Source organism: Doryrhamphus excisus, linkage group LG13 (assembly GCF_037039965.1).
Source record: "Doryrhamphus excisus strain RoL-2023G ecotype Guam linkage group LG13, RoL_Dexc_Guam_v1.1, whole genome shotgun sequence".
NCBI lineage: Eukaryota > Metazoa > Chordata > Actinopteri > Syngnathiformes > Syngnathidae > Doryrhamphus > Doryrhamphus excisus.
The window spans coordinates 604,426-615,763 of record NC_136369.1 but is presented as its reverse complement, the minus strand read 5'-3'; the positions used below and the strand labels follow the sequence as shown (position 1 = coordinate 615,763).

At 46.1% G+C, this 11,338-nt stretch overlaps 1 protein-coding gene and 1 long non-coding RNA gene across 9 annotated transcripts; both read left to right on the top strand.

Moving 5' to 3' along the window:
- The first annotated feature begins 479 nt into the window (after window positions 1-479).
- On the top strand, window positions 480-8,158 carry LOC144901623 (extended synaptotagmin-1-like). Of its 8 annotated transcripts, none has more exons than XR_013629676.1 (12): window positions 480-541; window positions 2,023-2,093; window positions 2,187-2,259; window positions 2,658-2,714; window positions 3,098-3,146; window positions 3,229-3,493; window positions 3,565-3,626; window positions 3,709-3,795; window positions 3,885-4,031; window positions 4,091-4,236; window positions 4,329-4,425; window positions 4,594-4,606. XR_013629676.1 is itself a non-coding variant. In XM_078795732.1 (12 exons), the coding sequence occupies exons 4-12, from the start codon at window positions 2,686-2,688 to the stop codon at window positions 4,596-4,598; spliced, it is 921 nt and encodes a 306-aa protein (XP_078651858.1). In that variant the 5' UTR covers window positions 480-541; window positions 2,023-2,093; window positions 2,187-2,259; window positions 2,658-2,685; the 3' UTR covers window positions 4,599-4,729. The 8 variants fall into 8 exon arrangements, 7 of the variants coding, with proteins under 7 accessions (XP_078651858.1, XP_078651859.1, XP_078651860.1 ...); XM_078795732.1 differs by having other exon boundaries at window positions 4,091-4,200; window positions 4,329-4,483; window positions 4,582-4,729; XM_078795733.1 differs by having other exon boundaries at window positions 3,229-3,319; window positions 3,398-3,493; window positions 4,091-4,200; window positions 4,329-4,687.
- A 139-nt stretch (window positions 8,159-8,297) lies between these two features.
- On the top strand, window positions 8,298-10,169 carry LOC144901611 (uncharacterized). The gene is made up of 2 exons (XR_013629658.1): window positions 8,298-9,010; window positions 9,080-10,169. It is a non-coding gene; the product is annotated as an uncharacterized LOC144901611 (long non-coding RNA).
- Window positions 10,170-11,338: the final 1,169 nt, after the last annotated feature.

Below are 11,338 nucleotides of genomic sequence, written 5' to 3'. Positions count from 1 at the left end.
ACCTCTTTCATTCAAAAAAAGTAAATTTGACCAGAGTATTTCCCAAGGAAAAGTTGCTTGGGAATTGTGCGTGCAAATTGTTACCTAGCTTTTCTCAAGTAAATGGCACTCCAAATTTTTTTTCAGTGTACTGCCCAGTGGACCGCGACCTCCTCCAGCTGTTTTTGGGAGTTCTTTTGTCTCTGGACTGCTCCATGGTATGCCTTCTGCCCCTATCGCCTTGCTTTTCCTTTTTTGGACTGCACTAATGAATACAGATATTCTGGCTGCCACATGAATTACATGTGCAGCATTCTCCATCCATTTAACAGAATACTGAAGGATGTTGACGCTCAAGAATTTGGTCCCAACAGCTTAGACAAGGTAAGATTACAGTACAGCTGTTGAATGACACCAACATGGTTTAGTTATTCATTCATTTTCTATGTCTCTTATCCTCACTAGGGTGGGGGTATGCTGGAGCCTGATTTGGGGCGAGAGGCGGGGTACACCCTGGACCGGTGGCCAGCCAATCCCAGGGCACATACAGTACATCCGGAAAGTATTCACAGCGCTTCACTTTTTCCACATTTTGTCAAGTTACAGCCTCATTCCCAATTGTATTAATTTAATCTCTTACCTCAAAATTCTACACAAAATACTCCATTATGACAATGTGAAAAAGTTTTTTTTTTTACTTTTTTGAATTTATTAAAAATAGAAAACAAAAAAATCACATTTACATAAGTATTCACAGCCTTTGCCATGAAGCTCAAAATTGAGCTCAGGTGCATCTTTTTTCCACTGATCATCCTTGAGATAATAACTGTCTATATAAGGTCCCACAGTTGACTGTGCATGTCAGAGCACAAACGCCAAGCATGAAGTCAAAAGAACTGTCTGTAGACCTGCGAGACAGGATTGTCTTGAGGCACAAATCTGGGGAAGGATACAGAAACATTTCTGCTGCTTTGAAGGTCCCAATGAGCACAGTGGCCCCCATTATTCGACTAGCCAGGATAGAAGGAAAAATGAATGCAGCAATATTTTCATCCAGGATATCTCTATATATTGTTGCATTCATTTTTCCTTCTATCCTGACTAGTCTGCCAGTTCCTGCTGCTGCTGCATGATGCTGCCACCACCATGCTTCACTGTAGGGATGGAGGCCACTGTGCTCATTGGGACCTTCAAAGCAGCTGAAGTGTTTCTGTATCCTTCCCCAGATTTGTGCCTCAAGACAATCCTGTCTCGCTGGTCTACAGACAGTTCTTTTGACTTCATGCTTGGCGTTTGTGCTCTGACATGCACAGTCAACTGTGGGACCTTATATAGACAGTTATTATATTTCCAAATCATGTCCAATCAACTGAATTTACTGCAGGTGGACTCCAACTGAGTGTATAGTAGACACCAAACGTCCAGAAGGAGGCGACTGGCACACTAGTGTGGGAAGTCCATACCTGCATGAGGAAAGTGGAAGTCAAAAATAATCATTCTAATAATACGATTCCCAATTAAGGGAATAAATCCCAGGTCTTTGGTTTAGTTATGAAATGTTGAATTAATTTCACAGGTGCCTCAACCTGTGGCTGTGTTGTGTTTTTGTGCACCGCCATCTGGAAGTAAATACAGCTTTAGTACAAATGCAGTGAAGCTGTTCTGGTTTGAAATAATGTTTTGTAGAAGATGTGTTAAGATCATTTCATTCAAAGAAGGCCATCTTAAAAAAAATACTACACAATCATATTAGAAAAGTGGTGTAGGTGGTAGCTTAAATCATGTAAATATTACTTATAATTTGCTCCAAATAAAGTCAGGGAAAACTAGTTAAACAATCCTGAAAAGCGAGTACATTTATATGGATTTTGAAGTAGATTCAAGGGTAGTTTGGGGTCAAATTTACTAGCAAAGAGTACCTTTTTCATTCAAAAAAAGTAAATTTGACCAGAGTATTTCCCAAGGAAAAGTTGCTTGGGAATTGTGCGTGCAAATTGTTACCTAGCTTTGCTCAAGTAAATGGCACTCCAAATTTTTTTTCAGTGTACTGCCCAGTGGACCGCGACCTCCTCCAGCTGATTTTGGGAGTTCTTTTGTCTCTGGACTGCTCCATGGTATGCCTTCTGCCCCCATCGCCTTGCTTTTCCTTTTTTGGACTGCACTAATGAATACAGATATTCTGGCTGCCACATGAATTACATGTGCAGCATTCTCCATCCATTTAACAGAATACTGAAGGATGTTGACGCTCAAGAATTTGGTCCCAACAGCTTAGACAAGGTAAGATTACAGTACAGCTGTTGAATGACACCAACATGGTTTAGGTTATTCTATGCTTTACAGTGTCAAAACCTTTTTTCAAGTCGAAGATTGGTTTGAAATTGGAAACGGACAAGGATCTACGTTCTTATATATTGAATGACAGCTGATGCCTTCCATACACAAGGAAAAACTGCCGCAGAAATTGAGAGAGTGAGATTTGTGGTTACAGGAGTTATTGATGTACAATTGAGTTCTTTCAACATAAAAGTATCAATGCCCAATCTGCATCTTTTGTTTTAGAATATTTAATCCTTAATCCATTTGTAGAAAGCTTGCTGGCCACAGTAAAGTAGCAACTCGTCACATTATGAATACATGTACCAGATGATAAATGATGAGTTTTGTTGCTCCATCAGGTTACATCTGGAGGTGTTTGATAAAGACATGGACATGAAGGATGACTTTATGGGAAGGTACTGCTTCCAGTACACATTAGTAGTGTTGTTATTATCGATACTGTCACATACTGCAACTGCTTGATAATACTGCTTACTACCTCCAGCGCAGCGATGCCAGTATTGAGAAGAGCACCGCCATCCTCCTTTATCTACACTTTATTGTCCGATTCACAAGAAAAATTATGTCACACACTTACAGTATATTAAAGACAGGTTGTAGAATTTGATATGGTTGGAATCATTTAGAACATTCATGTAGAACGCAAATGATATTAAATATATATGTATAAATATCAAATATTGCAGTGTAAATAAATAAAAATAAACATGAATTAGAGAAAAGAAATCCATTCCATTATCAAGTGGTTGAAATAATTGTCATGTTTCTCAACATGCAGGCTGAAGGTCAAACTGAAGGACATAATTGATTCTCAGTACACGGATCAGGTATGGAAACGGCTTATATTATTGTCATTGAATTGTTCAAGCATTCAAAGGATTGTGTGTGTTTTATGTATCAGTGTATCAGTACACGCTCAGTGATGTCAAGTCAGGTCGCGTTCACCTGATCCTGGAATGGCTTCCAACAGCCTCGGAGGCAGACCAACTGGATAAGGGGGGTGCTTCCAGAAGAAGAAAAAGCGTACTAATGCTTCATTCAACTATAAAAAATACTAATATCGAACCATTCTCTTCAGATTCTCAAGTTCTACTCCAGGCAGTCCTACCAGAACAAAGCCGTTCCATCTGTGGGACTTTTGTTTGTCTTCATCGAACAAGCAGATGGTTTACCAGTAAGTGAGTCGAGGAGGTACTGAGGAGGCATGATCTGTGTTTTATTATGACCCATGTGGCGTGTCAACAGGTGGAAAAGAGCCAAAAGGGGGAGCGGATATGCTTCTTGGAAAAACATCCCACAAAACTACTGTGAGACTACTAAGCGTGGCAACTAGCCAAATAATAACCAGGGTATTGGCATCCGGGACTAACACGTCCATCTTTGCTGTAGGTGTGTGATCGCACGACATCACCTCAGTGGAATGAGGCGTTCTGCTTCCTGGTTCATGACCCTAGAGAAGAGAATGTTGTTGTCAAGGTAAGTTAACAATATTATTTTTAGTATTTCCACCATGTGATATCAACAAACTTGACTTGTATTACTACCTTTACACTTTGTTTCTCCAGCTCTCTCACAGCTGGACGTTGCCCATGGGTTCCTTAGTCGTCCCAATCAGAGAGCTGCTCTCGGAACCAGAACTGGTCCTGGATCAGTGGTTCCATCTGGATGGCGCCTCCCCAGAGAGTCAGATTCTTCTTCGAGCTGAACTCAAGGTAGGCGATCTCTCATTCTAGTCTTAACTCGCACCAGACTTCACATGCAATTGTTGCAGATGCTGATTCCGAGCAAATGTCCTCGTGGTGATCATGAGGCTAAATTCACTTCCAAAGACTCCGACCGCTCGACTGAGCAGCAGAAACGGGAGGCAGATGTGATGCAAAAGTGAGCGCTGCGTATATCCAAGCACACTAGTCTCAGGTCTTATTTGGTTTTCATGCTACATTGGGTTCTTAGGTCAAGTTTGGTGGACACTCCGGTAGAAACTCTTTTCTATGTCTTATCCTCACTAGGGTGGAGGTATGCTGGAGCCTGATTTGGGGCGAGAGGCGGGGTACACCCTGGACCGGTGGCCAGCCAATCCCAGGGCACATACAGTGCATCCGGAAAGTATTCACAGCGCTTCACTTTTTCCACATTTTGTCAAGTTACAGCCTCATTCCAAATTGTATTAATTTAATCTCTTACCTCAAAATACTCCACTCCACTAATGAACTGCACTAATGAATACAGATATTCTTGCTGCCACATGAATTACATGTGCAGCATTTTTGGTAGGTTGAGCGTTGTTGCGCTTCCACCTGAATTGGCATCAGCTGTTGGGGCTCGATTGCGAGGCGGTGCCAGGGTTATTGATGGGTCTTGGCGTCACCGGGGCGCTCATTGTTCCTTGCTGTTCACCTGTCGAGGCTGTGTTGGCGCGCTCCGGTGGCGGGCTCTGGTCTGTCGTGCCATCAGCGGCGTATGTGAAAGGTAGGCATAAAATTACTGGGCGTGTACCGGTGACGGTGCATCATGTGACCGCAGCCATGGTTGTTTTAATTTGCAGCGGGGTTGGTTGTTGAGGACCTGGCGTGCATTTTGGAGGGCTTGCAGGAAGTGCAGTGTCAGCCTCTTGAGGCTAGGATTGCACTGGCTGTGTGTTAAGCTACCTTTGCTCCGGTAAGCTGCCGATGCTTTAAACAAGCAGAAAGCTAACTTTAGCACCACATGTTGTCTGTCTCAAAGTTAAATGATCTGGTTAGATAATTATTTTTCTTTTTTGTGGTTAGCACAGAGAGGTTGTCACGTTCCGGCTTGGGAGCTTTACGGCACGACCCCAGGATGCAGAGATGAGGACCCAATAGCAGGTAAAAAGGCATTTATTGTTGATACTATGCAGCAGACCAACGCACTAGCATGTTCAACAGAGAAAACAACATCAATGACCCAACAAAGAAAGGAGCGCGCACCTGAACCAAATAGGCATCACAAATAATGAGAAACAGGTGCGGGAGATAATGGACATCAACTGAAAACACAGCAGAGCAACACAGGAAGGAAATACAAAACAAGGGCATGAACGAGGAACTGAGGAAAACTAAGAGCTGTCACAAGGGGGTGACAGACGTTAAACTATTTGTTGGCAAATTCAGGTTCAACATTCAGTGTGTGTGTAAAATGTTGCAGATTGAATAGTTTAACAGGCTAACACACATAATATTGTTTGAAGCAATGTCGGTTCATATTCAGGTTCATATTCCTGGATTCTATTTTTCAATTTCTCTAGGGTTCTCAACGGAAAGCGAATTCTGACTCCCAATGCCGAAGGGCCTCTGTGGCCTGGGTTGGTGGGGGAGTGGGGGGAACCGATTCCCCTCGCGCCATCAGATCCAAGAGCAGGGACAGCTGGTCACCGTAATCGTCGGATTCCTCTCCCGGTGGCTGACCTTGGTCGAGGTTTTTCTCTTTCCTCGTGCGGTAGCGCTGGAGTCTCAGGGGTTTTGTCCTTCGGCGGTAAGGATGTTTTGCAGGTCTTGGGATGAGGATTTACAGGTTTTACAGGTTTTACAGGGTTCACAGGGTTCACAGGGTTCATATTCCTGGATTCTATTTTTCAATTTCTTAGGGTTCTCAACGGAAAGCGAATTCTGACTCCCAACGCCGAAGGGCCTCTGTGGCCTGGGTTGGTGGGGGAGTGGGGGGAACCGATTCCCCTCGCGCCATCAGATCCAAGAGCAGGGACAGCTGGTCACCGTAATCGTCGGATTCCTCTCCCGGTGGCTGACCTTGGTCGAGGTTTTTCTCTTTCCTCGTGCGGTAGCGCTGGAGTCTCAGGGGTTTTGTCCTTCGGCGGTAAGGATGTTTTGCAGGTCTTGGGATAAGGATTTACAGGTTTTACAGGTTTTACAGGTTTTACAGGTTTTACAGGTTTTACAGGTTTTACAGGTTTTACAGGTTTTACAGGTTTTACAGGTTTTACAGGTTTTACAGGTTTTACAGGTTTTACAGGTTTTACAGGTTTTACAGGTTTTACAGGTTTTACAGGTTTTACAGGTTTTACAGGTTTTACAGGTTTCACAGGTTTCACAGGTTTCTCAACGGAAAGCGAATTCTGACTCCCAACGCCGAAGGGCCTCTGTGGCCCGGGTTGGTGGGGGAGTGGGGGGAACCAATTCCCCTCGCGCCATCAGATCCAAGAGCAGGGACAGCTGGTCACCGTAATGGTCGGATTCCTCTCCCGGTGGCTGACCTTGGTCGAGGTTTTTCTCTTTACTCGTGCGGTAGCGCTGGAGTCTCAGGGGTTTTGTCCTTCGGCGGTAAGCATGTTTTGCAGGTCTTGGGATGAGGTTTTACAGGTTTTACAGGTTCATATTCCTGGATTCTATTTTTCAATTTCTTAGGGTTCTCAACAGAAAGCGAATTCTGACTCCCAACGCCGAAGGGCCTCTGTGGCCCGGGTTGGTGGGGGAGTGGGGGGAACCGATTCCCCTCGCGCCATCAGATCCAAGAGCAGGGACAGCTGGTCACCGTAATCGCCGGATTCCTCTCCCGGTGGCTGACCTTGGTCAAGGTTTTTCTCTTTCCTCGTGCGTTTGCGCTGGGTGCTGACCCAGGGGGTAGCGCTGGAGTCTCAGGGGTTTTGTCCTTTGGCGGTAAGGATGTTTTGCAGGTCTTGGGATGGAATGAGGGCACCCAAGTTTGTTTGGCTTGGGGGTCTCAACGGAAAGCTTGCAGCTGAATTTGTGTAGGCAGAAGTCGGTTCTATGTTTATACGACCTTTCGTTGGGGAGTTACTGGCGAAAAACGTCGCCCATTGAGATTGCATTGTTGGAAGCAGCAGTCCATTAAAGTGACCACGAGATGGTGGTATTTACCGAGTAGAATAGCATTACTTTAAAGTGACCCCTAGTTGGCAGTACATAGCAAGTAGAAATAGCAGCCTCCCCCCTCCCTCACCCCCTGCCTTCCTCATTTGGGCCCAGCCTTCCACACCCCAGTCCCCGAGCCCCCCAGCCTTCTACATTTAGGCCCAGCCTCCCCCGTCCCACACCCCAGCCCCCCACTCCCTCGCCCCAGCCCCCCCAGCCTTCTTACACTTGTGCCCAACCTGTGGAGGGCAGTAATACGCCTTGGAGCGTTGAAACAAAAGAGGAAGAAGACAGACTGGCAGAGAATGGTGGTATCAACGGACCAGCTAACCGAAGGAAACATGAGTAGTCTGCGCTGCGCCGTTGGGTAAGTAGTCAACATAGATCTCGTTTGAATGTTTGGGTTAGGGTTTTAGGGCTATGGTTGGAGGAGGGTTTTAGGGCCGAGTTAGGGCTGGCTAGGGCGAGTTGGGGCCAGGGCTCTTTAGGGCTGGCTAGGGCGAGTTAGGGCGAGTTGGGGCCAGGGCTGGCTAGGGCGAGTTGGGGCTAGGGCGAGTTGGGGCCAGGGCTGGCTAGGGCGAGTTGGGGCCAGGGCTGGCTAGGGCGAGTTGGGGCCAGGGCTGGCTAGGGCGAGTTGGGGCCAGGGCTGGCTAGGGCGAGTTGGGGCCAGGGCTGGCTAGGGCGAGTTGGGGCCAGGGCTGGCTAGGGCGAGTTGGGGCCAGGGCTCTTTAGGGCTGGCTAGGGCTCGTTAGGGCCAGATATAAATTTGACCATCCATTTAACAGAATACTGAAGGATGTTGACGCTCAAGAATTTGGTCCCAACAGCTTAGACAAGGTAAGATTACAGTACAGCTGTTGAATGACACCAACATGGTTTAGTTATTCATTCATTTTCTATGTCTCTTATCCTCACTAGGGTGGGGGTATGCTGGAGCCTGATTTGGGGCGAGAGGCGGGGTACACCCTGGACCGGTGGCCAGCCAATCCCAGGGCACATACAGTACATCCGGAAAGTATTCACAGCGCTTCACTTTTTCCACATTTTGTCATGTTACAGCCTCATTCCCAATTGTATTAATTTAATCTCTTAGCTCAAAATTCTACACAAAATACTCCATTATGACAATGTGAAAAAGTTTTTTTTTTACTTTTTTGAATTTATTAAAAATAGAAAACAAAAAATCACATTTACATAAGTAGTCACAGCCTTTGCCATGAAGCTCAAAATTGAGCTCAGGTGCATCTTTTTTCCACTGATCATCCTTGAGATCTTTCTACAGCGTAATTGGAGTCCACCTGCAGTAAATTCAGTTGATTGGACATGATTTGGAAAATATAATAACTGTCTATATAAGGTCCCACAATATTTTCATCCAGGATATCTCTATATATTGCTGCATTCATTTTTCCTTCTATCCTGACTAGTCGAATAATGGGGGCCACTGTGCTCATTGGGACCTTCAAAGCAGCAGAAATGTTTCTGTATCCTTCCCCAGATTTGTGCCTCAAGACAATCCTGTCTCGCAGGTCTACAGACAGTTCTTTTGACTTCATGCTTGGCGTTTGTGCTCTGACATGCACAGTCAACTGTGGGACCTTATATAGACAGTTATTGTATTTCCAAATCATGTCCAATCAACTGAATTTACTGCAGGTGGACTCCAATTGAGCTGTAGAAAGATCTGTGAATACTTATGTAAATGTGATTTTTTTGGTTTTCTATTTTTAATATATTCAAAACATGAATGTAACATGACAAAATGTAGAAAAAGTGAAGCGCTGTGAATACTTTCCGGATGCACTGTACCTTCATGGAGACAAACGTGTGACGTCTCATGTAAGGTTAGTTGTTGTGACCTTTGACCCGTACTGTGCACTTTGCTTCCTCTGTCTTTCTTGTGGTTGGTTCAGGACTGAGCGATGACATCCTAGAGACTCATTTGGATCTCGACGTGGACCCCATGCTGTACGACTCTGCTGCAAACTCAGACGAGGATGTCGTGTACTCCAGCAGCCCTTTCACTGACTCTCAACTGTTGGACGTATCTTTGCTGCCGCCCGCTCTCTGACATCCCTGCTTTGGACATGGAGGATTGTCCTTGTCTTCAATTGCTGCTTGGAACCCCAGCCAAGCCCGCCTCACCCATGTGTGTGATGAAATGGCATTGTGTATATTATGCAATAAAAAATAAGTCAACTAAAGAGACCCACTCCAAAGGGCTGGCCTCTATGTGGTTTATATACGGTATGAATATATGGGTTGGTCAAGTAGTTCAAGGTGGAGGACAGCTGGGCTATGGTGGGTCCCGTGCCTGTATCTAGTGCGGTTAAAATAGAAGGGTGACCGAGCCAGAACCATGCCGAGGGCAAAGGAGTAGCCCCAAGGAAACCCCTCACCCCCTCCACACCCAATTGTAGACCAGCCCCCAAGGTTCCTAACGCAGCAGGGAGGATACTTAATAGGTATCATAGCTACATGACAACCTTCCCTCAATCGTTGGAACAAAGTGACAATTTGAAATCACTGCAGTACTGCCATAACGCCACTAGGTGACAGCATTGCTCCGCTAACACCCTCATAACTCCGAGTTAACTCCCAAGACCCAAAGTTTCCACCGTTTTGGGAAATGTGGTGCGTAAATCCGTGTAAAAATTGGCCATGAAGCTCAAGCATGCGACGAAACGATGAACATGCACACTGTAAGAAGGCGAATAGATGTTACACGCATTATTTTCATGATTTCTGCTTTTCCATCAACTATTTGTTTTTAGTAGAGATGGTGAAATGAGCCCGAAGCCTCGAAGTGTGTCAAGTCTTCCTGAGTCACACTGCTTCCAAATGGTGACCATTTCATCACGTGACCGCTGACGTCATGAGCATCTTATGTCACAGCGCGCATTGAAACGGACTGGTTATTTTGGCGCTAACTTGTGCATATAATGACCACCAAGCAATTGAACTGTTAATGACATGAACTAATTAAAGCATTTTTGTTTGTAATGGCGATCTGTCTTTCACTCGTTGTAGCGAGATTGCTTTGCCTTCCTTCTTCCACCAGATGTCGCTAATATTGCCTTTGACGGAGACAACGCTCCCAATGTGTTCCGGGACAATGTGAAGGACAACAAAGCTCAAGTTTTCATCTTCCGAGTACACTCGGACGTTAGGAACACACCATTTCCAGCACATGCATATTTCAACTGCTAAACACATTGCTAGACAGTAGAGTGGGATGAATGCCAATAGTGAACTTTTACTGCAACTATGAAGGATGGCCATCTTGAATTGGATGTATAAGTGTTGGATTATTTACCGGTAAATTTTGTAAAGTGGACTGACATGTTGCTACATGTTTCTGGCCTGAAAGGGCCAGCCTTAAAGGGCCAGCCTTAAAGGGCCAGCCTTAAAGGCCCAGCTTAAAGGGCCAGCCTTAGAGGGTCAGCTTTAAAGGGCCAGCTTAAAGGGCCAGCCTTATAGGGCCAGCTTAAAGGGCCAGCCTTAGAGGGCCAGCCTTAAAGGGCAAGCCTTAAAGGGCCAGCCTTAGAGGGCCAGCCTTAGAGGGCCAGCTTAAAGGGCCAGCCTTAGAGGGCCAGCTTAAAGGGCCAGCCTTAAGGGGCCAGCTTAAAGGGCCAGCCTTAAAGGGCCAGCCTTAAAGGGCCAGCCTTAAAGGGCCAGCTTAAAGGGCCAGCCTTAAAGGGCCAGCTTAAAGGGCCAGCCTTAAAGGGCCAGCCTTAAAGGGCCAGCTTAAAGGGCCAGCCTTAAAGGGCCAGCTTAAAGGGCCAGCCTTAAAGGGCCAGCCTTAAAGGGCCAGCCTTAGAGGGCCAGCTTAAAGGGCCAGCCTTAGAGGGCCAGCTTAAAGGGCCAGCCTTAAGGGGCCAGCTTAAAGGGCCAGCCTTAAAGGGCCAGCCTTAAAGGGCCAGTCCTAAAGGGCCAGCCTTAGAGGGCCAGCCTTAAAGGGCCAGCTTAAAGGGCCAGCCTTAAAGGGCCAGCTTAAAGGGCCAGCCTTAAAGGGCCAGCTTAAAGGGCCAGCCTTAAAGGGCCAGCCTTAGAGGGCCAGCTTAAAGGGCCAGCCTTAAAGGGCCAGCTTAAAGGGCCAGCCTTAGAGGGCCAGCTTAAAGGGCCAGCCTTAAAGGGCCAGCTTAAAGGGCCAGCCTTAGAGGGCCAGCTTA

Bases quoted from the DNA above. Each gene is read 5' to 3' on its own strand.
- LOC144901623 (XM_078795731.1), top strand. From the start codon at position 2,686: ATGGACATGAAGGATGACTTTATGGGAAG. The intron at 3,147-3,228 runs GTATGGAAACGG...TCAGTGTATCAG, and splicing joins ATTCTCAGTACACGGATCAG to TACACGCTCAGTGATGTCAA. The intron at 3,796-3,884 runs GTAAGTTAACAA...TTGTTTCTCCAG, and splicing joins AAGAGAATGTTGTTGTCAAG to CTCTCTCACAGCTGGACGTT.